This window comes from Sander lucioperca, chromosome 14, assembly GCF_008315115.2.
Source record: "Sander lucioperca isolate FBNREF2018 chromosome 14, SLUC_FBN_1.2, whole genome shotgun sequence".
NCBI lineage: Eukaryota > Metazoa > Chordata > Actinopteri > Perciformes > Percidae > Sander > Sander lucioperca.
The window spans coordinates 32,289,874-32,306,875 of NC_050186.1; the positions used below are offsets into that span (position 1 = coordinate 32,289,874).

The 17,002-nt window shown below is 40.3% G+C and overlaps 1 protein-coding gene across 2 annotated transcripts in view; it reads right to left on the reverse strand.

The window, feature by feature from the left end:
• Nucleotides 1-1,236: 1,236 nt before the first annotated feature.
• The window catches only part of nrg1 (neuregulin 1), a 45,845-nt gene continuing 30,079 nt past the window's right edge, over nucleotides 1,237-17,002 (reverse strand). The window contains exons 8-9 of one of the 2 annotated variants that reach the window (XM_031287341.2): nucleotides 11,046-11,246; nucleotides 3,937-4,178 (exon numbers count right to left, since the gene is read on the reverse strand). In XM_031287341.2, the coding sequence (XP_031143201.1) occupies nucleotides 11,054-11,246 (193 nt within the window). In that variant the 3' untranslated portion in view covers nucleotides 3,937-4,178; nucleotides 11,046-11,053. Of the gene's footprint in view, nucleotides 4,179-11,045; nucleotides 11,247-17,002 lie in introns of both variants that reach the window. The other variant, XM_031287340.2, reaches the window with a different exon arrangement.

Below are 17,002 nucleotides of genomic sequence, written 5' to 3' on the forward strand. Positions count from 1 at the left end.
CAATCGTCATGGGCAGCGGCAAGCGCCGCACAGAGCCCCGGGGCGGCTGCAAAATAGTCTCAGGAAGGAACTTGTTTTGGTGGAACATGTAGGTTCAAAAGTAGTTTTAGTCGTGCAATAGAAAACTCAGATTGGACAGATAGTCTAGCTAGCTGTCTGGATTTACCCTGCAGAGATCTGAGGAGCAGTTAACCATAGTCCTCAGAAATCAACCGGAGTTTAGAACAACACCACAAAGAAAGAGGAAGGAGAGGGACATCTGGCCGAAAAGGACATATGACGGAATTTCCGGCGGCACTGGAGCAATCCCGGAAGTGGAAGGTCATGGATATAGATTAGCAAGGTGTCGCTTGACTAGGACCCAGGCAAGGGGCAGAGTCTATTAAAAGGGGCCGGAAACTCACCTGGACCTGGTTTATTAGCACGTCTTATTTGTGTCTCACTAAATCAGTCGTACACACACCCTGTCCAACTTCTATCTGTGGACATGATGTTACGCTGTTTGTATGCACAAAAAAACTATAGAGTAATGCGTTACCAACTGGTATTGCTAACAATGGCTAACCTGGCTAGAATTAACCCCACAATGGAAAATCTGACTTGTAAATGGAACACCTTCAACTCGGGTGTGACGTCATTCCCAGCTCTGGCTTTCGAGTTCCGAGGGAAATGGAACGCACTATGTGTTCCAGTCTTGCAAAGACTACTACTGGAGCCAACCACTGTTTTTTCACTGTCTGCGCTCCGGTCTAATCTGACATTTCCTGAGTCATACTCAGAAAAAAAACTGCATAATATCCAGCAGTTCATTTAGATTACATAGAACATAATTTAGACTCTATATTTGTAAGTGTGTTATTATTTCTTTGTAAAGTACTGTGTGGCTTTTTTCAAAATGTGTTAAATACATAGTAGTATTACTAACATTATTGTTGTATCTGATAGTGTTACCAACATTACTATTGTAGCTATTAGTGTTACTAACATTATTATTGTATCTGATAGTGTTAGTATCTGAAAGTGTTACTAACGTTATTATTGTATCTGATAGTGTTACTATAATAACAATAGGTTCAAAACCAATTGTTTTCCAAATGTTCACATTTATGATAAAATGTGAAACATAATAAATTGTCTTTATCATTACAGCCGCACAAGATTCATTCTCATTGCATTCTTCAGTGGTAAGGCACAACATTTTAAAGGGCAGAAATATGTTGACACTGTGAGGCACAAAACATAGAACTGATTTAATATTTAATAAGAAACAACAGCGCTGAAGGTTTCCATGGTGTATTTACATCATTTGAAGACACTCCTAGACCTAAAAGCAATGCATTGTGAGTTATGTTAAGCATACAAGTGACAAAATATGCAAGTACTTATTTTCTATTTTGTACTAATAACCATGTGACTAATGGCTATATATATTTTACATCTGTAAAATCATGTTTGTTAAATTATAAATAAATCAGTAATTAATGCTTGTAATAAACAAGAATCACCAAAAAAATAAATAAATAATCTTAATGTTACCATAAAATACAGAAGAATGGCCACCATTAAAACACAAATCATGGAGCAGCACGTCTTTGTCATCATACTTACTCATATGCTGATGCTACATACGTTTTAAGAAACTATGGTTGATTACAGAGACCAAAAATGGTTATTTTATGTACTTTTCATAACAGGTGACAGTCTTTGGCAGATTTTATAAACTATGTTCATGTTAGCAGACATTTGTTTAAATCACACATACAATGAGACGGCACGTGAACACGAGCTGGGTTAGTTGAAAAAATAAATGCATACTGTGTGTATGCATTTATTCTTTGGGAAATTGTAACAAATTGAATTTAGAAAATAAATGTCTATCATACCAGAGATATGACTGAACAAATTAAAGCAGGTAGCCATCATGTATATATTTAGCAATTTCCTAAATCCCCAAAATGCATTGCTCAGGACGACATGGATGTCTTAAGAAGGACAAAATGAGCCATATATTCAGTACACACTTTGTAGATATTTTTGCATTTAAAAATGTGATCAGTAATCTATGGAAGAGAATTAGGGCCACGTGTGAAAAATGTATTTGAGTTCTGAGATTAAACTTAGAATTCCAAGAAAAAAATTCAGAATTCTAACTTTGAACTTTTAATTTACAATCCTGAGAATTAAGTCAGAATTGTGACTTTAAATTTAGAACTCAAATACATTTTTCACATTGGCCCTTATCCTTTTCTGTAGTAATATACTGGTGTAGAGCATTGCTGTTCTTAATGCTAGTAGTTTTCTTTGATGGCACCACTTTATCTGAGTCAGTTTGCACTCTGTGAAGATGTAGCTATAGAAAGAAATGAAACTACTTTAAAAAAAGATACTTTAAGCAGTATTGGAAATGTAGGATCCAGAGTTGAGCTTGACTCATTCTCGGGAGTTAAAGTCAGGATATTTAGGCCTCTGATGTTTCAATGACCGTTTTTTTTTCTTGTTTTTTTGGGGGGTCTTTGTTTATAGGACAGCTTACGACTTGAAAGGGTAGAGAGAGGGGTAATGACATGCAGCAAAGGGCCGCAGGTGGGAATCCAGCACGGCCGCTGTGGCGAGGACTGAGCCTCGGTCCGGATGGGGACCGGCATTGTCCTTTGTGAGCTATGTAAGTGCAATACAACACCAGAGCAGTACCCTTTAACATAGAATTAGTAAACTTGTAATATGTAAATCAAATCCCAATATTGAATTTACTAAAAAGAAAACTCTATGGGGGTTATGTTAGGCATATAACTGACAGTATTAGTAACACTACAGAGCCAGACTTTAGTGACTGCACCTTTATCTAACAGTTACAATATTTGTTCACCAGCAGGATTCTGAATTAGACAGCGATGAATAAAACCTTTATGATTTCTAACATCTTTTCCATTACTCATCAAATGCAGGTAATAAGCTGATCAATTGTTTAGTCATACACATGAGTCCAGGTGTTGAAGTTCAGTATCAGGTCAAATGGCTGGAATGGCAACAACACAAACTGCTCATTATTCCATCACAGCTTTCAAGGATGTAGCATGCACCTCGTATAAATCTCATATCAAACTGTCGTGTCAGTGGGCACTTCCAACTCCAGGATGTTAAAAGCAGCCAGCAAGTTAGTTTTGATTGTTAACTGGAAGATTAAGATGGTGAATATATGGCCCAGTATGCAATGTTTCAGATCCCTTAAGCATACTAAACAGAAAGGCACCGTTGATATTTTTTCTGCACTGAAATATACCATTAACTGTTGCTACATACTAGTGTATGGCACTTTACCTACAAGACATGAACACATTTGTAATTTTTTTTTTTTTTTTTATAAAACTCTTTATTTGCTACATCACTAAAATAAAAGTTTCATTTTTCATTTATCTTTAAAGTCTTTACACGGCAAATAATTTATAGAAAATAAAAGTTTAATAGTGACTATTCCTTTTTTTCCCCTCAACATAAAGGATTCTCAGCAATTCCTTTTTTATTTTCTTTTACTTTACACAGCAACTGGATTTAGTTTGGTGGTGGTGATGGAACTGCATGACTTGTCTTGCAGGTCATCATTTAGAGATGCTGGGTTAGTCCTGCTGCTGTCCAAAGCCCCGAGCGGCAGGCTTGCAGTGCTATCTGTAGTAAAGAAGAGTGTGTGTTCCCTTTGAGGTGCGTCTGTTTCGCTCACTAGCATGCTGTCACCGCTGGACTCCGCATTACGCACCACATGGCCGTTGGGGACTTGTTTGGTGCTGCAGTTGTTGATGTTGTTGTTTGTAAGAAGCTTCTCAGGTGATGCTGAGAACATCTGGCTGCCAGCTGTGGTGTCATGGTCACCTATGCTTTGGTAGTAACCATTCCCATTAGGAAACAGCGGGCTAGGTGGTAAGCTATGTGCCACATGGCCGTGGTTGTAGTGGGCCGAGATCCTCTTCTGTTCATCTCGGTTTGAAGACTTGCGTGGCTGATGTGAGTTTGACAACAGCAGGGGGCGCTCCTCTTCGCCGGAAGGGCTTAAAGCCACCGAGGGGACAGAGATGGCCAGGCTGGACAGGGGGGCAGACATCTCTGATGGAGGAGAACCTGGAGTTGCAGGAGAGGTGCGGGACTCCGGAGACAGCTGAGTCGGGTTCGTCATGGAAGATGCATACCTACAACAGAAACACATTTCATCCATTTACTTGAAAGATGTTCATGTGCAAAGTGTGTGTACCACAGTTATTGAACATAATACTGAGTCTAATACACAACCAACTACAGGTTCAGGCAAGGCCAATGACATCAGCATACGTTATCACACAATAAATAATAATCACATTATTTCTAGGTTGACAGAGGAAGCTGTATATTCAGGGGCATGATGCATACTGTAAAAGCAAGGATCTTTGTTTCTTCTTTCAAGAGTTAAGAGGCAGATTCTTTATTGCAAAAGGGATAAAAAGGCAAATCTTGAAAGGGTGTGTCTTGGTACACACAGATCAGACAATTTTCAAATATGAGCAATTTCGAGTAATTTACAAGACTGTGGGTGTACACAGGAGATGTACTAACGCGTTTGCGCCCACTTCAGGCGTATTTGTTTCGCAACGTGCGTGTAAAAGCATGGCGAGGTATGTACAAACAGGCCGCACATAGGGAAAAGCGCAGACTGCCTGTCGCATGGACTGAAAATGGCAAATTGCGCTTTTCCATGTCATGCATATGCATTCATGGGAGGGTGAAGGGGAAAGTTTCCCATAAAGAGATGGGAGGGGAAGCGTAAAGTGCGCCTAAGTACAGTATGTATTCCGCGGCATGTACAAACCGCCCGTGACAGCGCGCCTCTATTTTGCGGTGAAAATTCTCCGCCTCTTAAAAGCAGGTTTAAACCTGGAAACGGGTTTCCTGGCATATGCCTCCTGGTGAAATGGCAGCAGTAATCCGAGCAAGACGAAGACAAAGGCCAAGGAGACAAGCTGAAAAGATTTTTGCCGCAAGGATCAGACTTTTTCAGTTGAGTGAACACAAAATCATTAAGCGTTACAGATTAAGCAGCCATGCAATATTACAGTTAATGGAAGAAATCAAAGATGACATTGAATCTCTGACTCAGCGTTCACATTCCATTCCAGCAGTTGTTAAACTCCTCGCTACGTTACAAATATTGGCATCAGGATAATTTCAAACAGTCATAGCATCAGCAGTGGGAATATCGTAGTCTGCACTCAGCCGTATCATCATATGGGAACTGATAACTATGGTGGAGGGGGCTCTAGACCCCATGCAGTTTGCATATAGTGCAGGGATGGGGGCCTCAATCACGTTACTTAACTTTCTGTATAAGCACCTGGAAGGTCCTGGCACTCATGCCGTACTTTTATTTATGGATTTTTCATCAGCTTTTAATACTATTCAACCACATATTTTAGCTCGGAAACTGCGTACCTATTTTAATCTTGATGTAAATTTTGTTGGCTGGATTGTAGATTTTTTAACATGTAGATCTCAGAGGGTTAGGGTTAATGGCTTTCTGTCAGAACAGCGCACCTCTTCCACTGGCTCTCCTCAGGGCTGTGTCCTGTCCCCATTGCTGTACATTCTTTACACCAATGACTGTAGAAGCCAGCATGAGAACAGGCACATTCTGAAGTTTGCTGATGACATGGTCATCATTAGCCTGCTCTGTAAAGATGAATCTGAGCATGGGCCAGTGGTGGATGAGTTTGTCCAATGGTGTGATGAGGCCTTTCTCCAATTAAATGCCACAAAAACCAAGGATATGGTCATTGATTTTAGGAAAGTATCCCTCCCACCATCTAAGACTTTCATTAAGGGAACTGGAATTGAGTTTGTTGAGTACAAGTATCTGGGAACCGTCATTGATAAAAACCTGAAATTTGATGTGAATTGTGATGCAGTCTGTGAGAAGGGACAGCATTTTGTACTTCCTTAGGAAGTTAAACACTTTTAATGTAGATAGGAAAATGATGTCCTTATTTTATAAATCTTGTATTCAATCAGTTCTTATGTTTGCCATGATTGCTTGGTACGGTAACCTGAATATCAGGGACAAAAACCACCTCAGCCATATTGTAAAGGTGGCTGGTAAGGTGATAGGTTTCCCACAGTCCCCCTTGATGGTTATCTTTGACCAGCAAGTTCTTCACAAGGCCCGGTCTATATTAGACTGCTAGACAGACTAGACAGATTTAGAGTACCTCGGTTCAAGACCAATAGGGGTAAAAACTCCTTTGTCCCATGTGCAATAACTCAGCTTAATTTGCACATATAATGTAGTACTTTGTTTTGTTTTTAGAGATTGTTCCAGTGGTGATAAAATGTGTTGTGTGTATTACATACAGGAAACCTTTTTTGTACTCATGTCTTGTGTTGTTGCCTCTATTTGTATGTTGCTTGAATGTGTTTCTTTTTATCTTTCACTCCTGACTGCATATCAAGTTTCCCATTTGGGATAATAAAGTGACTGAACTGAACTGAACTGATAGCACCAGTACTTAACACTTTGCTACAGCGCACTAGTCAATACATACATTTCCCCACCACTAATGCTGAAATAACACACATCAAGCTGTTACCTTTAAACAAGCAGATCAACTTTGTTATCGCTAAATCTTTGTTTTCACTGTTTTGACTGACTTGGTGGCTGACAGTGTTGGGAAAGTTCACTTTCTACATGAACTAGTTCAGTTCACAAATGTTAAAATGAACTAGTTCAGTTCATAGCTCATACTTCAAAATTTTGAACTAAGTTCACAGTTCCAAAAATGAACTAGTTAATAGTTCTTTTTCCATATGTTGCTTCAGTTCAATGTGCCATTTCAGGGTTGTTGTGGATGTGACTGAAGTGCGGATTCTCTTTTTGAAAGTCGACGGGCAAAGTTTGCACAGAAATGTAAGATTTTTCCCATTCTCACTGACCTTGTCATAAAACTCGTTTAAATGATCATACGACGCCTCCATGCTGCTTCGTTGTCTACCAAGGCGGTAAGCTTCGCTTCAGAGCTCGAACCTCCTATGGCGCCATTTTGATGCTACAAAGCGATCACCCGATGTTAGCATCCCATTGACTGCCATTCATTTTGACGTCACTTTGACAGCGAATAACTTTACATCTGAAGTGTTTAAAGACTTTATTTGTCCATTGTTTATTTCTAAAGAAACACGACAATGTATAAAAGGCTCCATTACCTTGTATCTCACGTTATGGCTCCGTAGCAGACGTTTTTATAAAAATAGGCTAATGATTGTGTCATAACCACGAGACTTACTGTCTCATAGTAGAGGAATTACCGCATAGTACAGGAGAAGCTCGCAGACAGTTTGGACTTACATTAGCTGTTTAAGTTTAATTACTAATGTTAACTAGCATTTTAGTTAGCAATAATTAGCCTGTGTCTATGTTATCTCCTTACATATACCTACGCTGTCCGTCTCTGCAAGATTGGGAATGATTGAGATTTCTCTTGGCACAGCTACCAGATTGGGTGTTTTTTCCGCTACATATTAAGACCTGTTTACGGTGTGTTTTAGCCAGGTTTTCACCTGGAAGGCTCTATAGAAATCTGGCATCCTATTGAATGAAGTTAAACTGAGAGAGCGTGCCGTTCACAGACACCAGAATGAACGAGTTCACAGTAACGTTCATCAGGCAGTAATACAGTACGTTCAGTTCACGTTCGCCCAAAATATGAACGAGTTCATGAACTATCATTCAATGAATGCGTTCAGGTACAACACTGGTGGCTGATCCATGATAGAAAGATGCATGCACATTATGGTATAGTGGGTGGAGAAAGGTGCTGATTACCTGATGAACTGCAGGTTTGGTAAATACGACGTAAGCTCAAGTATCACATCTTTCTGTGGGTTGGCCATGGCGCTGATAACGCTGCATTCGCAAATGTACGTACATCTGGCCCTGTGTTTCCTGTTTAGCTGCAATCTCCAGACAGCTCTTGTGGACTTGCAGAGTTGACCTTTGAAAAGTTTACCATTGGCCCATGGAAATATGGATGCACTTTGTATTATTAGTTTGCTGCCCTGGTTGAAAATTACGACCAAAATAGGGAGCGAAGGCATTTTTTTTTACACATAGCAATGACAGTATTGATGCTTAATGGGTGTACTGGAGGCCCTGCCTGTGTAGTGAAAAGCCTATAAAAGCTGTAAAAGCCTATCCCTCAGAAAGTAAAGCCGTGTTGATGTATGATTTAAAAAAAACAAACAACCAGCTCGGATCTTCGATCTGGAAATGCTGAGCAGATTGTATCACAGCTAAAGCAAACTCAGTGGAAGTGAGGTCCTTTGACCCTGAAGGTAGTGGATGACGCAGCTGCGCTAACAATAATTTATTTGCTTAGCACTTTTCAAAACCAAGTTACAAAGTGCTGTACAGGAAAAACAATAAACCTTGGTTAGTCTGCAATTCCCTTGGCTCGATTGTGTCGATGTGATATGGCCGAAGGAGCTGAGCTAGATTAACAAGATTGCCAGAGATATTCTGCTGGCGTAATGCTGGAGCGACGGGGAGAAGGTCGATAGAGTGATGAAGCGGGCTGGGATGGTGGTGCTGTTATGGCAGTGTGTAATGGTTATTACAGGCTGGAGAAACGTTTGGGTAATGAGGAGTGATGGGGAGGCAGCAATAAAAGAATAGACCAGAAGGAATGGAGGAGGAGGCAGAGCACCAATGTGGGTCGCTGGTTGGGGCTCTTCAGTTTCGCATTGTCAGACCTTCCTCCACAGCGCTGCGGAGGAAGGTCGTCTTCATTCAAAGGTTGTTTTAGTCGTGCAACAGAAAACTGAGATTGGACAGATGGTCTAGCTAGCTGTCTGGATTTACCCTGCAGAGATCTGAGGAGCAGTTAACCATAGTCCTCATAGTTCCACCAGAGGTTAGAACGCCAACACAAAGAAAGTGGAAGGTGACAGACATCCGACCTAAAATGAGGGACAGCTGGCGGAATTTCCGGCGACACTGGAACAATTCCGGAAATAAAGTACCGTCGATATACAGTACTTTAGGTCTGAATTCAGATCCTGGCTTCCCACTGGACGAGCCTCACGGAAACTCCGGGGAGTCCCTGCAATGTCACCTAGGAGATAAAAGCCGACGCAGGTTACCCCACCCTGGTTTTCCATTGCGGTTGCAGAAGCTGCTTCAGGAGACGCACACTGTCAAAGGGTTGTACTTTTAATTAGCAGTTCTCCACCTCAGTGGACATTTGACAGACCGTGTTCATTGCAACGCGTTTTGGTTTGGAGAAATCGCTGTGCAATCAGCCATTTCATCTAAGGTAGAGACAAACACCGTCTTCTCCACGGAATAGAAGTATAACTCCTAAGACCTGTACACTTTCTTCACCAAGTCGACTCAGCTGTTTACTTCGCTGCCCCTTGAAGGACGAGCTTGCTGTTAAATTAGCAAAGATAGATAGATAAGGAACTTAAGGGCCCGTATTTGTTCAACTCGGACGGAATAAAACACACCTAAATCTAGGGGTGACCCCGAACAGTAGAATATTCAATGCTTTCGATCGAAAGAGCTGGAGCCGACCACCAGTCTTCACAGTTGAATCTTCGCACCGCTGCAAAGTCCAGTTCAGACCAAAGATTCTGGACAAGACAAGTGTACAACTTTCAGCTACTTGCAGCTACTTGCAGCTACTTGCAGCTACTTGCAGCTACTTGCAGCGCGGCAGTAAGCAGCGTTCTAAAACCTGCCAGTTTACACTAATGCGAGGAGATGAGACGGTGTATCATCTTCACAGCACAAAAAGACTCTGTCCTTCCTTCCTAACTTCCAACTTTTAGGCTTTTTTTGTAGCTGGATATCATCTGTTGCGTCTAAATATGAATGTGGATAACATTAGTGATAGTAAGATGCTTGCTACAGCTGCATTGCTAGTGATGAAACGGCGAAAACGTTTTACTTCTCTGATTCACTGTTCTGTTTTAACAACGGGCACTCCACCATATACCGTGCTGGCGGGCGCTCGTTGCGCCTTCTGACCGGTTCTGACCGCTGCAACTTTTCCCTGCAACGTTCTAAATCAGTTTTGTCTCGTCGGGAATCTTTGAAGCTTTTCCAGCTGCCCCATGACAGATTTAAGTTTAACTTTCAATGATCTGTGATCGGCGTCGCCCCCACCCACATGTTTCAACGATCAGTCCACAATCCATTGAACTTGACAATTCTGATTTGACTATGAAAATTCTTACTCAGGGACAGCCCTACCTAAATTGCTACAGGAAGCAATCTCATGTAAGAGGCTATAGTTCTGGGCAGGGAGAATTAATTAGTTTGCTATTGATTTTTTTTTTTTTTTTTGATTTGCTATTGATGTATTTGTAATCTCTGTTGCTGTGTGAGTCTTACTGTATCAATGTGAATTAGACCGCTGTGTTAAAGCGCCACTGGGATATTAGCTATGTGCTTCTGGGGATACGGTTAATCAACTCTTCATCGTTCAAAAGATTAGAACTCTGACGACACACAGCCGAGCTCTGAGTGGATGAAGGGATTGGGTATTCTCCACGCTGGAAGTCAGAATCTCATGTATTGCTTTGCCTTGCTTTGTGCTTTCCTATGTCTTTCTTCCTTTTTACTAACCACACCCACATACACTCACATAAACACGCATATCTACATGCTCTAACTGGCATTCACACACCTTTTAATTGCACAGCTAGTGTTCCGTGTAACTCAGCTTAGCTCCACGCCATATTGGCACTACGTCCGCCATTTGTACCTCATGTCTGCGACACAAGTTCAACCAAAGTGTCTCAACTCTCTTAATCTCCCTCGCCATCTTCAAACTTTCAACTCTCGTGTGACACACACACACACACACACACACACACACACACACACACACGCCACGCACTTGCTTGTTTGCCTTTTTGCTTTTAGTTGTAGTTGGACAATGGATCTTTGATTATTAATCGGTATGAGTCATTATCCGTGATTATTTGTGTATGCGTTCCATGTTTGTGACTCAAAGTATTTATCAAATTACCTTGTACTTTAAGGCAAGTCCCTGTCGAGGTTGGGTGTGTCTCGGCACTTCTTTGAATGAGCACTTAAGTCTCTGCTGCCGCCAGTGGCATTCAGACGATCCCGTCTGCTCTGTGTGGCACGCTGGCTATTCTCCGCCAATGACATCACCGAGACAGACTCAGTGTCAGACAGAACACTGTTGCTCCAGTCATTACTCCAGCTGCAGAGACAGGGAGGTGGTCGTTTACATGGAGACAGGTTTCAGACAGGCCACTAGACCATGACATAAATATATTGTGGGTCAAATTTCTGTACCTGAGCCTCTCACTATTATTACATTCCAGTTTGCTCACAGTCTGCTCACAGTCTGCTCACAGTCTGCATGAATTCTAAGTCTGATTTACTGATGCAGCAGTTTTATTTAATTATATAATCAGCAACTGAAACTCTTTTCAAATGTGTTATATGTTTAGCCAATCAGGATTGAGCCTGCCAAAATTTAAGAAAGTGGAACCCAATAAAGAAGCTTGATCCCGTTCTGTTTTATCCTGTTCAATTATGATAGTCAAAATAATGTTTATTACAGCTTCAGGCAGAGTTTGCAATTCTGGTGAAAGATTGTTAATATTTGAACTCAACGTCCAAACAAATACATCCCTCTTGTAAGTGCTCTTTCAAAATGTTAGCATGTGCCAGATGAACCGTCTGTCTTGTTCCCACTGCCTTTCACTTTACCTATCCCTTTTCGGTGCACGGCCAGATTTCTTTTCAGCGCACACACAGAACTGACAAGGGGTTTGATTCGTGGCACAGCACATCCTGGTGCAGACAATTCTGTACATTTTGGGGCAATAGAGCATGTTGGCCCCTCTGATTGCTTAAGATCCAGAATTATCCACAAACGTCTCCTCCTCTTCAAAACTGGTGATTTCAGCCAGTACAAAGCAGAGATGTGGACTTGAGACTTGATGACTTGGACTCAAGTTGACTTGAGTCACTGTTTTGATAACTTTCCACTTGACAAAAAATAAATGACTTGATACTCGACTTGGACTTTTAAGTTAATGACTCAAGACTTGACTTGGTGTATTCATAAGTTTGAATGTAAGCTGTTAAATATAAAATAATATAATTTAATGTCATCACGTTTCTGTCTATCTAACTAGTACGCTTCGCAGCAACAGCAGTGCAAACTGTGAACCGTGATTGGACGATTTGTGCCACGAGTAATCACTTTGGGATGTAAACATTTCACGCAAGAAGAAAAAAAGCAAACTGCTAATTGCAAGACCGTTTCTCTGAATATCAATAATTATAATACAGATTCAATTCATTGCAATCTTTTTTGTACTAGTTATAAAAACTAGCCGAACATTTTATTAGGTGGGCTACTAATACCTTGTCTTTTCTCTTCATAGATACTTAAGGTAAGAGTGCTTTATCTTGGGTGTAAAAAAAAAAGTGACTTGATTTGGGACTTGACCTGCTTAAACTAGGGTCTGGACATAACTTTACATACTGTAACCTGTGACTTGACTTGCCCCCAAAAATAACTCAAGACTTGCTTGAGACTTGGACCAAATAACTTACCAGGGACTTGAGCGAAGATGACCTGGTCACAACACTGGTACAAACACAGCAGTTTCACGTAAAAAATCCGCCGCTTGTCGCCGGAGAGCTGCCACAATTTGCTTGGCTTCTGATGTCTAAACTCCTTCATCTGGTTAAAAATATAGTTGAAACAACTAAGATCTACAAAGTGTATCTTAAAAATGTTGCTTAAAACTGGATAAAAAGTACATGTATGACAGCTTCTGTCAGACAACCACAACGTGACCAAATGACACTGTCCATACCCCTGATTAAAATTACAGATTTCTCTGGGTTTGAACATTGGAAACATTTGGCATAATGTAAGTACACAACTCAACAAAACATATAACATAGGTCTAGTGGTTTTTAGACATTTGAATGTGAAGATTCCCCATACAGTATTATATAATTAAGCAAAATTCCTACTTCACCTTGCAGTCCAGCTAATGAAAGCAATGAAATGCCATTGTTGTCACCAGGTAATCTTGTCCAAATGAGCATATTCCTATTATTATACCAATGGCTTGGCAAATAAGTGGCAGAATAGATACATAAAATCTGCAAGAAATAACCAATGTCTTGGACACTTTGGTGTCCGAGGCAAGACATCCACAGGTGTTCCTGAGGGGATAGATCTTTTCTTTGTATATTATGACAATACAATGCTGCACATTTGTATCGGGGGTCGGAATTTCGGAGGTCAAAATCGGAAACACGCCCCCTTAACTCAGATTTCCAAGTTGGGAAGTTGGACGTTGAAGTTGGACACTGTATCAACAGTTGTGAAAGTAAAGTACAGTTTATTAGCACTTCTGTATAATTTGTGTCTCACTAAATTCGAAAAGTCGTACACACAGTCCTGTCCAACTTCTATCTGTGGACATGTTGTTACGCTGTTTGTATGCACAAAAAAACAGCCTAATGCGTTGTTATCAATTGGTATTGCTAACAATGGCTAACTGGCTAGAGCTACCCCCACAATGAAGAATCGGACTTGTAAATGGAACTCATTCAACTCAGGCTCGACGTAATTCCCAGCTCTGGCTTCCGAGGTAAATGGAACGCACAATCGGTCCTAAAACCGAAAAATTTGTTTTTGACCTTTCGGTCGCCTTGTCTTAAAGTCAATTTTAGAATGGGTTTTGGTTAGATGACGGATGAAATATGGTCTGCGGTTAACACAAGCTTAAGAGATTTTCTCTTTTTGTTCTACTGTCAGTAAATACCCTACTCGTTAATTTTGAAGCATTTACAGGTCTTAAAAAGCAACTTCTAATAAGTGGCTAAATGGGAACATGCAAAATCATTTGGAAGCTAGTGGTGGTGACGTTATGTGACTGTGGTGTAGTTTGTTGTGGAGTAGTGGAGTTTATTTGTGAACATTATCTTATCATTTAAGTAACATACATTGTTGTTTGCCACAGAGCTTATTTTCTGAAGTAATCCAAAAGCCAAAGAAATTGGCTTTTTGTCAGTATGCACCAGGGCGATGCTAACTTTCGGGTTGGATGGATGGAATATTTTACTTAAAGAAAGTACTGTTACTTCTGATAATGGTATATGGTAGAAATGTTAAATTAAAGACCACGTTTAGCCTACAAAATAAAGCGCATTAAAATGTTGACGTATACACTTGTGAAACAACAATGTGGCATCCTCCCCTGGTGTGAGCCACACCAAGCCTCTATCACCAAGCCTCTATGACCAAACAAACAAGTTCCTCTTCTAAAGACGGACATTTGCAGCCTGTGCATACAGCTGATTAACAATTATAAAAATACAATCGCCTTCCTCAGTGTAGCCTTACAAGAACTACCCACAAAAGAGGACAAAACCCAGACAATTATAAAAAAAAAAGACCATAAACAAGAGCTATAGATACCACGGCAGGTGCAACAAGCATTTTTTATTTAGCTTTTTATTTCTTCTTATATCTGACACATATTTACCACTTTCATGACATACACACACATGTATATCTGAGTGGTATGTATTTAAAAAAATAAGCCATAATTCAGTCTGAATGTTTGAATGTGTTACAGTTTTTCTACGTTTTGTTTTTCTGTTTGTTTTATATGTACGTTTAATGTTGTGTGTAACCCTTATACTGTCATTATACTAACTCACTGTACAGCAAAAAAGATGTAGTGTAGGAAAAGTTGAACTGTGACCAAAGTCAATATTTTTTAATCAAGGTCACAGTATTTCTGTTCTGAGCTTTGTGATCAGATAGAAATCACACCTCCTTCACTGACATTGGGCATCTGGAGGGCGGTGCTCCTGGTCACCTTATTTAAATTAATTAAATAAGGTGAAAGTTATAACACTCATAATTTGATTGTGCAAAGCTAAGACATTGCAGGTATTAACTTTCTATTAGTATAGGCCTAGTATACGCTACCGCCACTTCAAATTCTGTTTACAGAACACTTTAAGTCAATATTTATCAGTTACTTTTTCAAAATGAACCACTCTTTACATCGCTATGTATTTAATTCACCGCACAGCACTTATTTAAAATAAAAATATGTCACTACTAGTAAAGCTGGTTCGCCTCTTACTCCCATATTTCCTTACAAGCATATGAAAGGCTACTTTTTTTTTACAGATTTTTTACCAACGGAGTCCGGCGCAGTGCTCACTCCACATAAAATGCTATTACATCACTTTCAGCAAACTTCACAGAGAGTATGGGTAAAAGAGCATCATCCAACTGTTTTAACCAAATATTCTCTGGTTCGGCTTAGCTAAAAACACAGAATTCACCAGCATGTTACCATGTCAATTATTACCGAGCCTGTTGTAACCGGTAGCGACAACGGTAGTCTCGCTTTGCCAGACCTTCCTCTACAGCGCTGCTGGAAGGTCTGGCTAGTTCACACAGCATTCCAGGATGGGAAATAACCAAGGGAGTAAACCAGCCTCCGCAAAGCGTAGCTCCTATGGAGCCATTTTGTTGCTATCAAGCCATCACCCGCCGTTAGCATCCCGTTGACTGCCATTCATTTTGGCGCCACTTTGACAGCGAATAACTTTACATCTGAAGCATTTAGGGACTGTTTGTTATTTAATTAAGGGGCCACCGGAGGAGTTTTGTGGCCTCTAACCTAAAAAGACATGACCCTCCCCTCATCAGTAATAATTTTCCTATGACCCTCCAAAATTATATGAAAAAAAAGAATGACCCTCCCCTTGCGTGCAAGTTTGCACTTAGCAAAGAAGTACAGATGCCATTTGATTTTTACAGCCATGACATACATGAGTTAACCTCTGCATTCTCATCTTACACATCCCACTCCTCTGTTATGGTGTGGTGGCCATTTCAGTAGATTTACTCACTAACATTGTTGTGGAAACACAATAAGCATGGAAACTAAATGCAAACTTCATGCATTACTGCATTACTTCAGATACTAAGTTACTCCTTTAGTAAACTAATATTCACATGAAATAAAACAATAAAACATTGAGACCATTCAGCAAAGGACACTGGGATATAGGCTAACCAATTCAACACTGGTTGCTATGGACTTGTCACTAGGCTTCGTCATTGTATATTTTAGCACCTAGGTAAAGCTGCCGAAGCTTAACATTATATTCCAAAACATATATGTTTATTTTTAAAGCAGATTTTAAGTTACATTGTAACAATTTAACAATTCGCCCTTATGAAATCCAATCGCAGCACGGCTGTTTTGGAACGCAATAGAGAGACGCTTAAATTCAACTAAAATGTAACGGTGAACAATCAGTGTTGGACCTACAGTCTGTTGAGATGCCTCTCCAAACTCACCATAAAACGTTAAGACACGTTGAGAAAAAAAGATCCCTATTTTGCCGTAATCCAACGACACGAAAAAAAAGTAATCCACAGAGATAAGTAGATCCACAAAAAGGTAAATGATACAGTGTATCCAGCAAGGCCGATATGAGCGTCACATTCACCAGCCAGCTCCAAACAGGTGAACGAGGTCTCTCCACTTCGCCATTTAAACAAAGTGGAATAAACGTATAAAAGTCCAAATCTACACAAAACCCGCAATCAATTAGTAAGCTGACATCACATGTATATACATGGCATTTAGGAAACCTTTATTGCAAGGTTGGCACGGCAAGATGTCCAGACTAGTGCAACAGTAACTTTTGTTTTTTGCGTCCTGCTGCTCCCATCGTCAGCCAGGTAATATTTTTTTTACTAAAGCAGTATATGAACTCTGATGTATTACCTATCACCATTTAGTTGTTTTGTGTTATTTCAGATGTTTATAAAATATCTGGTCATGCCAGATGTAATTATTCCACTCATTTTTTAAACAATGCAATTACCTGTTTGAGCCACCAGGGGACAGTGCTCCTCCTGCCCCCCCAGCAAAATCCACGTAT